Source organism: Salminus brasiliensis, chromosome 14 (genome assembly GCF_030463535.1).
Source record: "Salminus brasiliensis chromosome 14, fSalBra1.hap2, whole genome shotgun sequence".
Taxonomy (NCBI): Eukaryota; Metazoa; Chordata; class Actinopteri; order Characiformes; family Bryconidae; genus Salminus; species Salminus brasiliensis.
In genome coordinates, this window is record NC_132891.1 from 12,050,962 (window position 1) to 12,067,675 (window position 16,714).

General features: G+C 41.1%; 1 protein-coding gene across 6 annotated transcripts in view; it reads right to left on the reverse strand.

Moving 5' to 3' along the window:
- Positions 1 to 3,031: 3,031 nt before the first annotated feature.
- Positions 3,032 to 16,714, reverse strand: part of arhgef10lb (Rho guanine nucleotide exchange factor (GEF) 10-like b) — a 50,846-nt gene continuing 37,163 nt past the window's right edge. For 5 of the 6 annotated variants that reach the window (XM_072656501.1, XM_072656498.1, XM_072656503.1 and 2 more), the window contains 10 exons: positions 16,509 to 16,636; positions 15,522 to 15,622; positions 15,281 to 15,402; positions 8,816 to 8,902; positions 7,996 to 8,210; positions 7,685 to 7,842; positions 6,891 to 7,033; positions 5,768 to 5,939; positions 4,329 to 4,451; positions 3,032 to 4,243 (listed from right to left, as the gene is read on the reverse strand). In XM_072656501.1, coding sequence (XP_072512602.1) covers positions 3,672 to 4,243; positions 4,329 to 4,451; positions 5,768 to 5,939; positions 6,891 to 7,033; positions 7,685 to 7,842; positions 7,996 to 8,210; positions 8,816 to 8,902; positions 15,281 to 15,402; positions 15,522 to 15,622; positions 16,509 to 16,636 — 1,821 coding nt within the window. In that variant the 3' untranslated portion in view covers positions 3,032 to 3,671. The remainder of the gene's footprint in view (positions 4,244 to 4,328; positions 4,452 to 5,767; positions 5,940 to 6,890; positions 7,034 to 7,684; positions 7,843 to 7,995; positions 8,211 to 8,815; positions 8,903 to 15,280; positions 15,403 to 15,521; positions 15,623 to 16,508; positions 16,637 to 16,714) is intronic. The other variant, XM_072656499.1, reaches the window with a different exon arrangement.

A 16,714-nucleotide genomic window follows, 5' to 3' on the forward strand; every position in this document is an offset into this window, starting at 1 on the left:
TATGTACAGTACTGTACATATACTGTGCAACAGTCAGAGACCACACTTTACTCATGTAATTTCAGTCAGTCAAGTAGTCATTAAGCAATAGTTCTTCATTTTCAGGTGATGTTTCTAATGTGATTTGATATGTAAGGAAGAGGAAAGTCAAAAAGAGTGGAGGCTAATATGAAAGATAGGAAAGAAAGGTACTTATCTCCATGCTTCCACTCTGAAGCTCAAGACTCAAGAAAATGCAGTGGTAAAAAAAAGATGTGGAGCTGATGAAGAATTCCTTGCAAAGAGCAGACAATCAGACAAAGAAACTGCTGGTGTTCTTTAAACAATGCACATCTCAGTCCAAAGTCCAGACCTCAACGTCACTGAATGTGTCTGGCATGTCTTTTATGACTGAAATGTTGAAGGTGTTGAAAAACATCCCTGCAAGATGGACACAGACATAATACATACAGTCAAAAAACAACACACCCAGATAGGAATGTCAGATTGCTGGACGTGGACTCAATATATATTGTAATCATTTCTCAGGCAGATTTCTCAGTAAATGACATTAAAGTGTGGTGATTGCTGTGGGTACAGTGTCTAATTAATACAGCGTCTGATTAGATACAGTGTCTGATTAAATACAGTGTCTGATTAGATACAGTGTCTGATTAGATACTTTGTCTTGCCACAAGAGGGTGTAAACATGCTTCCCCCACAGCCCTAAAAAGGCTCTCAAAGGCTACTTTTGGGTAGTGTACCCCTTGTTGATAGGACAATGACTGCTAGACATGTCTCTACAATGCATGTGAAGACATTTTGCCCAGTTGACAGACTTTGAGAGGGGGAATTGCATCTAGGCGGCATCTAGGCTTGACTAAGTTGTTAGTTCTGATCAAGCTGTTGGGAGCTGTGAATACATGTAGGCACGCTCACACAGCAAACAAGCTTGCGATGCCCCAGACAGACCACCAGTAGAGGATTGTTTTATTCGCTGACAAGCACAAGCAGCTCCCACAGTTTCTTTGTCCACCATCTAGACACAGGTGGCACCTCATTACACACCCCTGTCTCTGCCCAGGCCATTTACAGGTAATTAGCAGAAGCTGCTATTGACAGCCAGCTATTGTGGCCTTCTCTTGCAGTGATGTCATGAATGAGAAACCTGGACTGCAAAGGACTGGAACCCTATCGTCTTTAGCAATGAATCCAAGTGGGATAGGACGATAGTCAGGTGTGAGTATGGAGGCCATGTGGTGTGCGCTTCAATCCTGCCTTTGCTGTGAAGCAACACAGTGCTCCAACTGATAGTGTGATGATCTGGGGAACCATCCCATTCGACAGTTGGTCCCCCTTTTAGTAGTGACACGAGGAACACTAAAAGCTCAGCGATATGTTGTCTCTTTTGTTGCAGGGCTTCCAACTGACATTTTTCATCTGGCCCAGCTGCAACATCTACAGGCCCAGCTGCAACATCTGGGGGCAAATATGCCGCAGGATGCCATACGGTACTAGAGCCTCTTTTCAGTTGTACAGTTTGCCTGATCCTTGCACTCTAATGTTGTAATCACATCACAATCAAATGAGGTAAACTACATTAATGCATGCATTTTACAGAATAGTGCATTTTTACTTTTTTATGTACTTTTGTACAGTGTCTGCTGTAAACGTCATTCAAAACTGGGGTTAACAACGGACTCATGATTAATAAAACATATCACGATCAACGAGTGCTTTGTTCAAAAAAGCCCTCCAGGAATCCCACCGGGGAGACATTATCACAGCACATGCTTTAACTAAATTCAGTGCTTTCAAGTGCCATCACTTATTACCAGTGCAATACACTGATCAGCCATAACATTAAAACCACATGCCTTATATTGTGTAGATCTCCCTGTGACCTATTAAGAATGGACTCACAAGACATAGTCAGCAATTTGCGTTACAGTAGCTCTTCTGTAGGTTATGGCCAGACGGGCAAGCTTTGGGCACTGAGCCTTGGGCACCCATTACATTGTGACTGGTTCCCTGGTTGTGCTTCCATGGACCACTTTTGGTAGCTACTAACCAATGCATACAACCCAGGAACACCCCAAAAGACCTGCCTGATGTTTTGGAGATGTTCTGATCCAGTTGTGTAGCCTCAGGTCCTTATGCCTGCTACAGTGTCACATGTTGGATCATTGGCTTTCGTTGGATCATTGACAGTTTTTTTCAATATCCTACAGCCCTACTTCCAACACTTCAACTTTAGGAAATTAAAGTTTTACTAGTGGACTCACATGCCTTTTTGCTGTTTCCTCTATCCCTCCATCCTCCCGCCGCCACCAGTTTGTCTCCGCTTGGTTTCCCAGGGGGTTGGCGCCATCCCTTGCCTTCCATATACGGCAGGATCTGCGAGGGTCCAGATGTTTCAAGACATGGGGTAATGACAGGGCCCATGCCAAAGACTTTAACTTATATACATCGTTTTGGTAACATTTAGTCAAGATTAAAGCTGTTCTTCTTGTGAGCTTGCCTCTGGTGTCTTCTAGTAATCTTCTGACTGTACATTTGCTGCCACATCCCACCCCTTGACAGGCGCCACTGTAACAACATAATCAATGTTATTTACTTCATTGCACATCAGTGGTTTTAATGTTATGGCCGATCTGTATAATTCGAGGAGGCATCGCATCAGGCAGACAGCCCTGCTGAAATCTCCCACATCACGTCTGACACATCTGTCAGGCATACAGTGTGACTTGGTTTCCCCGTCACGTCGGGTTTGAGTCACTGCATGCATACATTAGGCAGCGCGGAGCTGCTTCATTCAGCGTCTGCTGATATGTTTATTGGGAGGGCTGCCTATGGCTGCTCAAAGATAAGAGGATGAAAATGGGCACGACATAAACATACGTTTCCGAGCTAAAACAACGTCTCGAACAGCTTCAGTCCCCACAGTGCCATTTTTAAAATGAAAAGGCATTTGTAAGACATCCTCGAAACGTGTTAAAATTCCAGCTTTGAAAGACTTGTTGACAAGAGAAGAACACAAAATGAAAAGAAATTGATTTCTGCATTGTAGTAGACATGATTTATTCTTTTCTCTTTTTTAAACAAAGTGACACAGTGTACAACAAGTACCTTCGATAACAAGTACCTAATCCTTTATTCTCTTAAGAATAGCTCTTTCACATTTGGGATCGACTCAAAACAGAAAGACAACTGAGATAGAATCACTGCAGGAAATTTCAACATTTACTTCTGTCTTTCGTTGTACTGCTACTGTATACATCCACAGTGGTGTTCCATTAAAATACCCTTTTTCCATTATGCGAGAGGTTTGATGGGTCACAGCCCTTTTGAATATATTCACGACGATGACTTTCTGCATTCCATCTAGAAGAACAACTTCATGCAGCTTGGGCACGTAATCAAATTCAATCATTTTTGACATTTTAAAATGAGGAGCTTTTTTTAATGTGTAAATAGTTGATATGTGCTATGGCATAAAATGGGACAGAGTTCCATTGCACTGCTTATAAGCAATGCAGTAGAGGTGTACTGCTATACCCACAAAAGTGTCTGGAAGTGGTTGGGGAATGCACAAACGGAAGCATATAGTCAATCTGTCCTTCAGTGTTTCTTCAATCTTCCGTCTCACAAAGACCAAGTCAGCATCTTGTAGTCTGTCACTTGTCATTGCTTCAGACTGTGAGCGGGAGCTGCCAGACCATGAGCGTATTGTCATTGGCGCCAGACAAAGCGGAGGAGGAAGAGCCGGCCACGGTGAGTCTGCGGAAGCCTCGTCCTCCTGATATAACAGCGGCTGACATCACCCTCTCCCTGCGCGCTCCCTCCTTGGCGGATGGCCCTGGGCCCCTGACCCAAACCTCGGGGTCGTCGCTCAGCTCGTAGATGGAGCCGTCCTCCAGCGTGTGCTCAAGAGACTCCTGCGAGGAATCGGAGGCCTCCTCGGGCCGAGCAGTCAGGAGTTTGCCAGGGAGCTGGGAGGTGGAGCGCAGGCGGTATTGCAGCAAAACTCCTTTGGGTTTGGCCTCCCTCTGCGGAGAACTGTCCTCTTGTTGCTGCTGCTGTAGTTGTTCCTTTAGGGACTCCTGGGACGAATGGCTCCTCTCCCTGTCCTCTCCTCCACTGCCAGAGTCCATCCCCTCCACCAGGGAGTCCCTCTTTAGCAGATCTGGGGACAAAGTGCTGCAGGTGGCCAACAAAAAGTCCACTGGGCCGTTGTGAGCGTTCAGTGAGGTCATACCTTTACCTGTAGGAGATGAGCAAAAAGATTTGTATCAAGTTTGCACCAACAGCATCATTTAGCAATGACGGGGTTGTGTTTCAAGGCTGACCTGTTATTTTAGGGATGCCCTCCAGTTTGGGCACTGGCAGGGTGACAATGATGCCCTGGGCAGTTCCCACCCACAGCAGGCCCTGGTAGATAAGAAGGCTGGTGACACACACAGTCTTTTGACCTATAGAAAAGAAAAATAACCATTATGTTACTATGCCTGTTTCAGCTTTAGAGGGCCCATATCCAACACTGTGTTTACTTTTGTGTTTGTGGGGTCTGCATGGGGGTTTGTACTAAAGTACTAATTATCCATTATTATTAATCCATTTTGTCATGATATAAACCCTTTAAAAAATATTTTTTTTATTGTTATCTAAATCTAAATGTGATCAACCAAAACATGTTTGGTGTCTGAATTGGGCTTCTTTAGGATTTCACTGGAGATACAGAACAAAGGCATATTGTTGCTATCAAGTAATGGAAGCTTGCACCCTACCGGTGGTGACATCTAAAGAGTAAATTCAGATCAGCTCAGCAATTACCCTTATATTATATATTATACTAAAGCCAGGCTAATTGCTAATAGCCTGCATCACTAATTTAGCAGAGCTGACATTAGTCAGAAATCCATAAAACACTAGAAAAAAATTACATCATTGACACTGGAATAAATATTTTTTGCTAATGCCAGTGCAGAATTAGTTGGAGGATAATTAGGGAGTTGGGGATGAGGTGATCATCCAACATCCTGACCTCACTAACGCTCTTGTCACTGAATGCAATCAAAAATCTTGGAGCATTGCTGTCAGGATTTTTGATTGCATTCAGTGACAAAATAAAATGCAGAATAAAATGCAGTTTCTGTAGCCCTAAACGTTCTGCTTTTCTGAAGATCAGTAAATACACTATATGGATAAAGGTATTGAGACACCTGTTTAATACAGTTACTCCAGTATTAAGCTGGTGTCTCAATGTCTTTATCCATGTAGTGTATTTACTGAACTCCAGAAAAGCAGAACGTTTAAGGCTACAGAAACTGCATTTTATTCACTGTATTGCCTTTGTAATCCTCTAAAAATAAATGTTATGATGCACTGTAATATTAATCCAGGAATGTGTAGTTCTACAACTTCTACATTCTGCAAATGTTTATGCATTAGCATCTGAATTTTTAGATATGCACATAAAAACTATGACATATTTCCATCAAGTCTTTTATCAGTGCATCCCCAAGGGTATACGCATACTGCATGCCTACATCATCACACCTGCCTCAAATTGTGTCAAGCTGTTAAATATCTCAAACAGACTTGCTTAAAAGGAAATGTGTCACAGTCAACTGAAGCATACTTTTACCCATTTATAGATAACAGTATGTCATCCCTTGTCAAAGGGAGACTGTACATTTGTGTACAGAGTTTTTCCACTGATGACTGACAGGAAGGAGTGAGGTTAGGAGGTGATATAAATAGCACACTGTTAACATCCCAGACTTGCCTGGACTCAGGTAGGCAGAGCGTGTTGAGATGTTGATCTCTTGCAGGTGCTCCAAAGTCTCAGTGTGGAAGAGGCGAAGAGAGGAACCCTCTGAGAACCCCATCCACACCCCTCCCCCTGCACGTACCATGTGCGTCACATTCACCATCGGGTCTGGGTGAGCTTCAAAGCTCTGAGAACAGCAAGTAACACAGGTTTGAGGGGAAGGGGAGAAAACAAAAGAGAAATCCCATGAAAGAAAGTAGGGTGGGTGGGGGAGGGGAGGGGGGGTAGCAAACAAAAGCAGCAAGAAAACAAAAGCAAGAGAAAACAACAGCAGAACATTACATGGAACATACAGGCTCAACATTGTCGAAGACAACAGAAACGCCTCATTTCTGGATGCAAAATCTTAAAGCTATGCAGATCCATTTTTTTTTCCTGGTTCCACCGCAAACACGCACACTGGATTTGCACACTATTTTGTTTGCATGTCCATATGTACATATATATCCAGAGAGGTTCTCAGCCCCAGTTCAATTTCCGACTGCTGGAGCCAAATTTATTCCTGCTATTAAGCGTCAGGGTGGAGGGAGGGGGTGTGCTCCTTGCGGCAAAATGGAGAGGTTGGCTCAGCTGTCAGAAGTGATCAAAGGCTTGCACGCGAACATGCTGTTGGGCTTCTACAGGGAGGATACCTTTTATGTACTGCTTAGGATGCTCTGTCATAATGGAGCTCACAAGGGAAGCAGGCTATATGTCGAAATAACACAAAAAAACTATAACCTGCACTTATAAAGATGTGATTCAACCCTGTACCGAAGCTAGCATCACTGCAGAGGAAAGCTCGGGCTTTGATCGACAGAGGCAGACGACTTGCCTCGCCTCATTGGCGTTGTTTACACCTGTCAACAAAAGGTCTTTAGAAGCAGCCACGGTGACAGAAGTTGGAGAGATGAAGATCTTTGTGCAATGTTTTCATTGCAGAGAGGAATACATCTACACACAAGTCACATTTAGCAGCTTTTGCTAGATTTACGTGAAAATAAAATATATAAAGACACCCCCCCCCCTCTCTCTCTTTTCTCTTTTCGACATGCCTAGATGCCTAGATGAAGTGATGTATATGGATGAGAGCGTTTACCTGCGTGTTGAGATTTCCACCCTCGATGACAGTGACTTGGTTTGCACAACTAGCCCACACACACTGATCTATCTTAAGGAGTTTGAGCACAGGCGCATATCCGACCACCACCAGTCTGCTGGAGTCCGGATCCCACAATGCCTCTGAAAATAAAACAAAAGGCCTGAATAACATGGCAGACTTCCTGTTGTTGTTTTTTTTTTCAAATAAAGAGCCAAACATTTTAGATGACAGGCTGGAAAATAGCTGTAATAAATAATAAAAACAGAAAGTTGTTTCCTTATGTTTCTTTTTTCCCTCCAAATTGTTTCAGTGCTGTAATCAAGTCTGTCATGAAAGCTTTATGTTATGAAAGCCTGAAGGGAGAATTTGCTACATTGTGCTGGTAAGGCAAAAATAACATTTCCATATTCATAGAGCTTCTTTTGTTTTTCACAATGCTCTATGACGAAAGTAATGTACAGTGCCCACATACAAATTCAACTCAAGACGTTATTAGAGCCAAATAAATTTGTCCACCACTATAGTGGGGGGGCGCAAACTGTGCTCGCTGTCGGGTTTGAATAATGAGTGGATAAAACTTGTCCAAACACTGGGCTACTTAAGGAGATCTGGGCTTCACTCAGCTGGACATGCAGTATTCAGGGAGAGCAGCTCCAGTCCATTCTATTGACTTTACACTGATGAGAAATTAAAATGACTTTTTGCTTCTTGCTCCCCTCAGCATGCTTTCATCAAAGTTTGTGTGCGAACAGAGAAACTGTCAATCTCAGACGTGATCTTGGTGACCTTACCTCCAGCCTTTCTGCTATAAACCACGACTTTTCCATTAGTTAGTCCAGCAAAGAGGAAGTCTGCAGAGTGTTTTAGGCACAGAACAGGACAACCCTCAGAATTACGGAAGGTCAAGAGGCACTGGGCGGCAGTGTCCACACTGCCGTACACTAGGATGCTGTAATTAAACACATACACACACGCTTAGGTCTGCATTTCTCCCCGTCACTGAGCACCAGCTAAAGAAGGCTGGGGTGTTTCTTACTTAGATGACAACACAAACACCTAAACTGATATATGATAATTCAAGGGCCTGGACTTTTAGATTTACCTGCCATCCTGTAACCCCACACAGATGGTGTTTCCAATCCTGGCAGGTCCTTCAGCGGCCTGCCCCTCGTCGTCCTCAGCAGTGCTGGGTTCCGTCACATACTCGAGGCTCAGCACTGGAGAGCCCAGAGGGAAACTCTTCACAGAGCGTGGAGTGGATCTGTTCAGAGAGAAAATCTCAACCTGCCCATGGGTGTCATCTCCACCACTGGCCACCTGTCCAGGACACAGAGAAGAGTGTGAGTGTAGGTGTGAGAGATCCAGGGAACAGAGAGGGAGAGAGAGAGAGAGAGCGAGAGAGAACAAACATAAAAAGGGTGACATCCAGAACTTTTTCCTAACTAGTAACAACTGAAGGTTCTAGGGAAGAGAAGGATGCTAGAGAGAAACTGCAGTAACACAGCACATGAATGAATCATTTATGGGATGCCCTTTGATGTGTGTGCTTGATGTGAATATCTGAGGTTGTTCTGATGCCTTTTCAAAAACCTTTTAGTCTTGCTTAGCCCATAATTATAAATGTCGATCAAACTATTTAAATTGCAGATTTCTAAGGCCATGCCGCCATGCCTCTGTGCATGTTCTTGGCGAAAAAAAGTCTAATAGCAAAGAAGCACCAAGCCAGCGCTGAGAAGGAACTGCCATCATGAAAATTCTCCTACAGCGTTACTCACAAATAACGCATTAAAGGTTTTTTAAGGATTTTCTTCTTTTTTATATTTTTGTCTCTAAATGCGTCCAGAACCTGAATGAGAAGATCCTCTTATGTGTTATTGGAAGGTGTGTTAATGAAGATGAGTGTGAAATAGAAATGTGCTCACCCAGAGATAGCCTTGAGGCAAAGAGGTACTGGCTGCAGAAAAACCAAGTAGAGCACAATGGACTGGGTTGTGAAGGGCCATCTGTAGCTATGGAGAAAGAGCAGAGCGTAAGATTACACTCAGTCCAAGACAAGTACATCTGTGTAGTGCTCTGCACATCCAAGATGTCAATAACTAGCATATTGTCACTGACGGGCAAAAAGCTTGTATCGCCATTTTTATCTTTCACCTTTTCACATTTTAAATCTGGCTATTCTTTACATTGGGTCAAAATATCGTGACAGAGGGACCAATAGAAACGGGAAATGGAAGCTTTTAAAACATTTTTTTATCAGATTTCCCCCAATTTGGATGGTAATTACCCAACCCATCACCAGTGAGGGTGGACCAGCACACGGCCCCACCGACGCGTGCACAGTCAATCTGCTCATTTTTCGAACTGCTGCCGAAGCAACATCGCTTGGCAACCAATGCGCCTGGAGGGAAGTGCCACATACCCAGCTCCAATGCTCCAGCATGCAGACGGCAGTGGCAGCCAGCACCGCAGTGGAGTGCCATCTACCCACCCTGGAGACAGCAAGGCCAATTGTGCTTTCTCAGGGCTTCGGCTGCCGATGGTTAGCAGCATGACCAGGATTCGAATCGGTGATCCTCAGATCACGGTGACAGGGCCCCCATATCTTTTAGAAGTTAAGAAGGTTTTTTTTCCACCTCCTGTACATTGAAAAACCTAACTGCACTACTTGAAATAATTAGGTTAACAGAACTTAAATACTACAAAAATGTGGGATCACTTAAGCTGGTTAGCCCAAAATAACCAAAAAAGAACAGTTAGGATATACAACTAATTTGTGTAAGATCAACCTTTTGGCATTTTGAGTTAAAGTTAATTCATTCAGTTGTGTAATGTTGACTAAATGCTTAAGTGTTCACTCTCTTGTTTAGCAGTTTATTAATAGACAAATACGGAATAAAAGACTAAAACGTTTTACAAATTAAAAAAATGCAAATTTTTTACTTTCAATTTAGATTTTGAGTTAACTCAAATTATTTATTTATTAAGACTTGAGTCATTCTAAAATAATATATTTGAGTTGTTCTAACATACATTTATATGTATATACTTTCCAGGCTTACAATGTAAAGCTGTTTTTTTTGGAAATATATGGTTTGCATAATAGTGATGATATAAAACAACAATTGTTGGATAGACATTTTATATATTTTATATGAAATCAAACACAACAAATAAAGCTTTTAATTTCCATGTTATTTCACACATCATTATACATGAAAACAACAAGCATGTATTACTTATCATTAACATTGCAACACCATTTACTCTAACACCACTGACAAAATGACTAACATCTAGTCTAGAAAATAATCCCAAGGCATTTTTAAAATCTATCCTGAAAAACAAGCATCATAATTGCTGTTTCACATAAAAGTAATACTGTGAAATGTGTAAAGTGAATGCTGTGACACCCTTTTATTAAAGAAAAAAATATTAAACCAATGTAATGCATGAATAATAAATTCGACCTTAACTCAGTACTTAGAGTTTATTACTGTTAAATGAAGTCCAGCTTTATTTAAATATTTCTTTATTTGTAATTACAAAAGCTTTATTTTTAGGCACTGCAAATAAAAGCCCTGCTGCTCAACCTTTGATGTGTTTTAATTACAGAAAGAGAGCAATTGAAAGGGTCTGAAATCAGATTATTACATGTTCTTTTATTTCGCATCAAATAAGCTTGTGAATTAGTTTTTTTCCTCTTTCATTTTACTCCATTTGCCGTCCTCGCGTTTACTGATACGTGTGGAGGCATATCTAAAAAGACACATTGCAGCGGCACAAGGGAAAAGGCTAAAAAGAAGGAAAATCAACAGTAGACAACTTTGGCTCTTAATTAAGCCAACGTAAAATTATTAAAACACAAATTGCCTCCCACTTGCAGCTTACGCCTACCAGCCCCAGTTCTTAAGCCACTCCTAATCATTAACGGCCCATATGTGGGGTAAGTAAACCCCTGCCTGCCAACACCACGCTAATCTCCATTACCAACAGTATGTGTCTGTCACACCCGACAAACACATTAAATACAGCAAACAACGGTAAAACATTATGTGATGGTATGGCACTGTAGTCTGCGATAACACACCATGTTTTCAGTCACAAATGAGTGGGGTGACCTCAAAAAATAGGACACTGGGGACAGGAATCCGCCATGGTTAGGATGTTGTAGCCGGGGGGACTTCAAGTAGGCTACAGCTAAGTTGTTGCATTGTGTATCCGTGTAGATAAAGGAAGTTAAATACCTTGTAAGATATAACTATATTAAGGAATATGAATACATAAACATGTACTCATTTACCAAGACCAATAAATAGCTTTAATAGCCTACATGACCAAATAATATCAATTCATTGAACTCATATCTTACAAGTTAAATGAAAAAAGAATTTTAATGTTAATTTATTTTAATTTTAATGCCAATATAATGTTGAACTTTGCTTTCCACCAAAAGCAATTACAGGATTTTTTCCATAACTGATAAGGTAGAAAAATAATATTTAGAGACATAAACTATTCTCTCCATTTATCAATTAACCAATCAGCTCCCTTAATTTAATAAAGGCGCCTTAGTTCAGAACAGAAGCTTTAGATAAACTGAGAGAACAATTTATTTAACTGAGGGAATGATCTATTCATTATACCTTGATACTTAAGAGGCTCTGTAGTTTTAGTTTGAAATAAAATCTTCTCACATTGACTTCCATTGAAAATTAGCTGAGAAGCTTTTCCTCCTCCAGTAAAGTTGGCATATTGGAGAGGTTGGAGATTTTTTTTGCTTAACAGCGAACATATTACACACGTGTTTCTGGCTGTAAAGATCCACACACAGAATGTGTGGAGAAACAAGAGCTGGCATGAAAGAAAAAGAAATCTTCTAATATTATTGATATTATATTTTTACTTCCCAAAAAAGAAAAAAAAAGAAATTTAGATTTAGATCCCAAAAAGAGGACAAATAAGACTTGTCCATTTTTTTTGCAGAATTTTGTTTAGCAGTAGATAAAAAGCAAGAGCGGTACAATACTCTAAGCTAGCTATGCTAGCTATAGCTATGGAAAGGGGAGTGGGAGCACACGCATGCTCGTGCGGCCAGACTGAAGTCTCCTCCCCTCCTGGACTAGTTCAGCGGGGATGAAGGCCTTTTTCATCTATCGGGGCCAAGGCTGTTATTCCTATTTTCCTCTCCACAAAAACACGCGGCAGGGTGATTAATATGTGCATGAATTAGCCCGTTGGAATTATTTATACTTAGGCTTTATGTTAGACAATCTCACAACCCATCTTCCAGTGTACTGGAATGCTGCGGCCCTGTGCGGAGTCAGTGTGAACGAGTCGCACGGTTTTCTTTTTAAACCGTTTGTGATTAGATTTGGTGTTTTATACAAACCCAGCTGTTTGTACGGAAAAAATAGCTTGAGATAACTCAGAATATTAAATCACCTGTCAGTTGAGAAATGTCGTCTCTCTCTCTCTCTCTCTCTCTCTCTCTCTCTCTCTGCCTCTTTCTCTTTCTATTCCATCCCTGTCTTTCATGTTGTTTGCTTTTCATATACGTGGGAGAAGGGTTGTGTCACGAAAGTAAAGAAACAGCAGACAGCCATGTTCACACTGCAGACGTTTTTCCTACAACAATCTGCACCTCACCCTGGATAAACAGCTCCCTGCCTGACCTAATAAAGGCAGTTATTTACTTCTGGTTCTTGTAAATCAACAGAGAGGAAGCTTCTGCTTTCAACAGCCTAATGCACTCTCAGAACACGGTGAAGTTTTGCATGGAGAGACAGAGCGACTCCAAATGAATTTGTCAAGTTCAATCCCTCTTGATCCACTCTATCAAACAAGGACTATGTGCGCCACAAGTTATTCCCTTCCCACGCTGCCTGTGTCTACAGGTCCCCACGGTGAGGCATATCATTCGTTCCGTTCCCTTGTGGACTTTGATTTTCTCCTCCGCAAGTAGTTGTTCCTATTCTATTTAATCTCAGTGCTTGTAGCACTGTCTAATTCTCCATGCTACACTGCCAAGCCTGCAGATCAAGACTTGAGTGAGTTTGGCCAAGGTGAAATAAGCCGCAAATCACAGGCTGCTGCATACAAAGCGCTGCCAGGGCATAATCATTCAGCCTCTGTGTGTATGTGTAATGACTTTCTTTCTTCTCCATAGCAGTACATATGTAGTCCTAATCTTGGCAATTTCACAAATCACAAATCACCAAAGTAGCACACAATGCTTTTAATACGACTAGTTTCTACCTGCTAGTTATATCCACCTATTCATTCAAGCCGGTCTTTTTTTGTATTACTTTGTGTGACACACGTCAGTTGGGTTAATGCAACATGCCCTGACCACTTTCAGGGCCAGTACCCAACCGCTGGGGGTGCCAATCTGTGGCCTTTATGTATAGGCTACAAATGTTAGCCTCCAAATACATATTCAGTGCCACATTTAGAGCCAATAAACTAAACCAAACTGTGGCATTAGAATTAAACACCTATTGACAGAACACTCAATGTTTATTGGATTAAACAAAGAAATAAACAAATTCATATTAATGTAATTGACTAATCTGCAATTAATCTGCTCATCTGAGTCAAATTATGCAGAATTTGATTTGCCTGTAGGCCAAAACACAATGTCAACACAGAGTCAGTGTATTTTTAAACTGAACAGTACTGAAAGTTCGAGCATTGAATTGCTTATCATGTTGTAGTGCTTAGTAACTTAATAAGAATTTCCTCTATTTCCTCTATTCCTCTGATTTCCTCTATTTTTACATATTTGTCCCATTCAATTTCTTTAAATCTTCAAATTTAATGTAACGCAAAAGACTATATGAATAAACACAAAATCCAGCACTGAAGGAAAAGCATTATCCAACATCAATCAGCCTTGGGTGGAAAAGTAAGTATCAGGGTAACTCCCTCAATAGGTTAAACAAACCTACGTTACAAATAATTATGTTATGAATTAAATCATATAATATATGGACATGACACAGAGTGGACTGCGACAGGTGAAAATGTGTTTCTTGAGGCTAATACGTGTTTTTTGCAAAACAAAACAAACAAAAAATGTTTGGAGTGTAATTGCTATATATCAGTGGCATAAAACTGACCTAAAATAACAATATTATTAATTATTATAATATACTGTACAAACAAATAGTTATTTTGACAGGCCTCGGCTTAGTCACTGCTAGCTCTGATGAATCCCTTAAATATCAAATTTAGCCTCTATATGTCTCCACTAGCAGTACACTATGCCATGATAAAAAGCCCAGAAGAGGTGAGAAAGTCAAGAAAGGATTACAAAACAGCTCATTTCTAGGACAGCAGTGAACAATCTCTATAGTGATTAAACATCCAGGAAGTCAAAAAAGAACCCAGACAAACATCTTAGACAAACAATTTGCCTTAAACAAGGCCAGGACGCCACAGTTAGAAATAGACTGGACAAACATGGTATCCATGGGAGAGTTGCAAGTCAAAAACCACTGGTAACCAAGGATTAGAAAGGTTTGTTTCACATTTGCTGGAAAAAACCCATAATGATTATCCTCAAATCCTTTAAAATAATACTCTGTAGACTCATGAGTGGAAATCTGAACTTTTCAGAGCACAGGGGTCTGTTACACCTGGCATTCCATCATTCCATTATAAGACTATTATACCAACAGTCAAACATGGTGGTGGTAGTGTCTTGTCTTGTTGCAGGAATGCTTTACTGCTTCAGGGCCTGGAAGCCTTAACTGACTGAACCATGAACATAAAATGCGTGATCTCCAGTTATAGTAAGCATGCATTTGGTTGCTGTGGCTCGACCCATTATTAAGTTGAGGGGCAATTATGTTTTCACATGATTTGCTTCATTAAATAAAGGATATAAATAAATAAAGATTAAATAAAATCTTTTTGAAGTTTTGTGCTTTCTCATGTTCTACTTGTACTATATATTTAATTTAGTTTCCAGATCTGACACCATTTAGTGTGTGGAAATCAGCAGGAGGACAAATAGGTTTTCATGGCGCTGTAGAAAGCTCAAGTAATTTCTGAGACAAGACAATAAATGGTGGGAGAGATTTTGGCAATTTGGCAGGCAGTGCAAGTGAAAAGCGTGAGAAACATGATTAAATTGATAACGAGCTTCAAGAGCCAAATCTTTCACATTCAACTCTAAAAAAAGTCACCTCCAATTATCATAAGCAAAAGCTCCACAATTATCTGAATACCGCTGTGTTCATATCAACAGTATCACTCTCAGTTCAGAATGATGTATCCCAAGGAAGGGAACACTGTGTCCCACTTTCACAATGACGGCGAAACATAAATTGTGCCATTGGGGAAATAAGTTATAGAAAAACTAAGAGCTCCATGTTATGTCTCACCTTCTGATCTTGTGCTTTCGGAGAGAACACAGGCACACGGCAGGCCAATAACGGGCACCAGAATGGAGGCTTAGTCTTCTCATCATCCTCTGCACAAACCCAGCCGGGCAAGTTCTCCTCCCCTACACACAACAGCAGGCTTAGCCAGACACATTGTGCACTCACTAGAATATAAGCCTAAAGAAAGCACCAGTGAAGCAATGAGATCAGAAATAAAGAGCGATATCTGACAGTGACTTACTCTGAGCAATCTTAGCCAGATGCAGACGATTGACCCATGAGATTTTACTGACTGGGCTGGGAGTATTGAAAACCACTGTGAAACTCACTGGACGGCCTGACCTGTTGGGATGTGGAATGAGTGCAAACACACACACACACACACACACACACAGACACACACAGAAAACCATGCACACACACAAATATGAAAAGAAACTGGTCAATTTCAATAGGATGTACATTCATGACATTACACAAATTCACATCAATAATGATAAATATATATATATACAAAAAACATAAAATTGTGTACTTATGGAACATAAACTATAAGAACAAAAATACAAATGTTGTTGTACCCATAAAACAATAAATATTCATAGACAAACATGATTAAATATTACTTAATATTATTGAAATTGATTCCAACATTCCAAAAACGATTAAATCACCACCTTCAGACGAACTTCTAGCATTTAAACACATTACATTTGGCAGACAAAGGCTATAATATGTTGCTATAATATATATTTTAATACATTTTAAACCATATGATTTAGTAATAATAATACATTTGTTTCTACATCCATAGAAGCAACCTAAAGAAAAAGCCATTAACTGTGATAAAGCTGTTTAAAGTAGAAAAAAGTGAGCAGCACAAGAAAGCCACAACGCTGCTTAAACCACACTCTCTAATGGCTCTTAGGAAGTAATGCCCAGCTGTTCTAAAATCTGTTCCCACCAAAGTCCTGTTACTAAAGCCAATCTCTGCCCAGTCCATTTGGCCGCCGAGAGTGGGAAAGACCAGCTGCAGCTGCTGGTCCTGAGCAAATCCAGCAAGGGGAAGGCCTCCGCCATGAATCATTTCAATCATTGTAAATCGGGTAACAGGATGAGCGTGCTTCCTTCGGCAAGCCTGTTGAATCTGCGCGTATTAAAGGCAATTTGCTACAGAGCTCCATTTTGTCTCGCCCGCACCCAATGCTGTGAGCACTTCTCCACTCACTTGTCAGGCTTGCCAGGCACCATGAGCCTCAGACAGCACTTGTTGGCACACTGGATCTCGTCCTCTTTGATGCGGATGAGCCTCTGCAGGGCCAGGCACCAGTCCTGCCCCACCGTGGTGTTAAGATTCTGTGTGCACACACACACACACACACACACAAACACACACACACACACAGACAGCTGTCAGAGAGATTGACTGTCCAC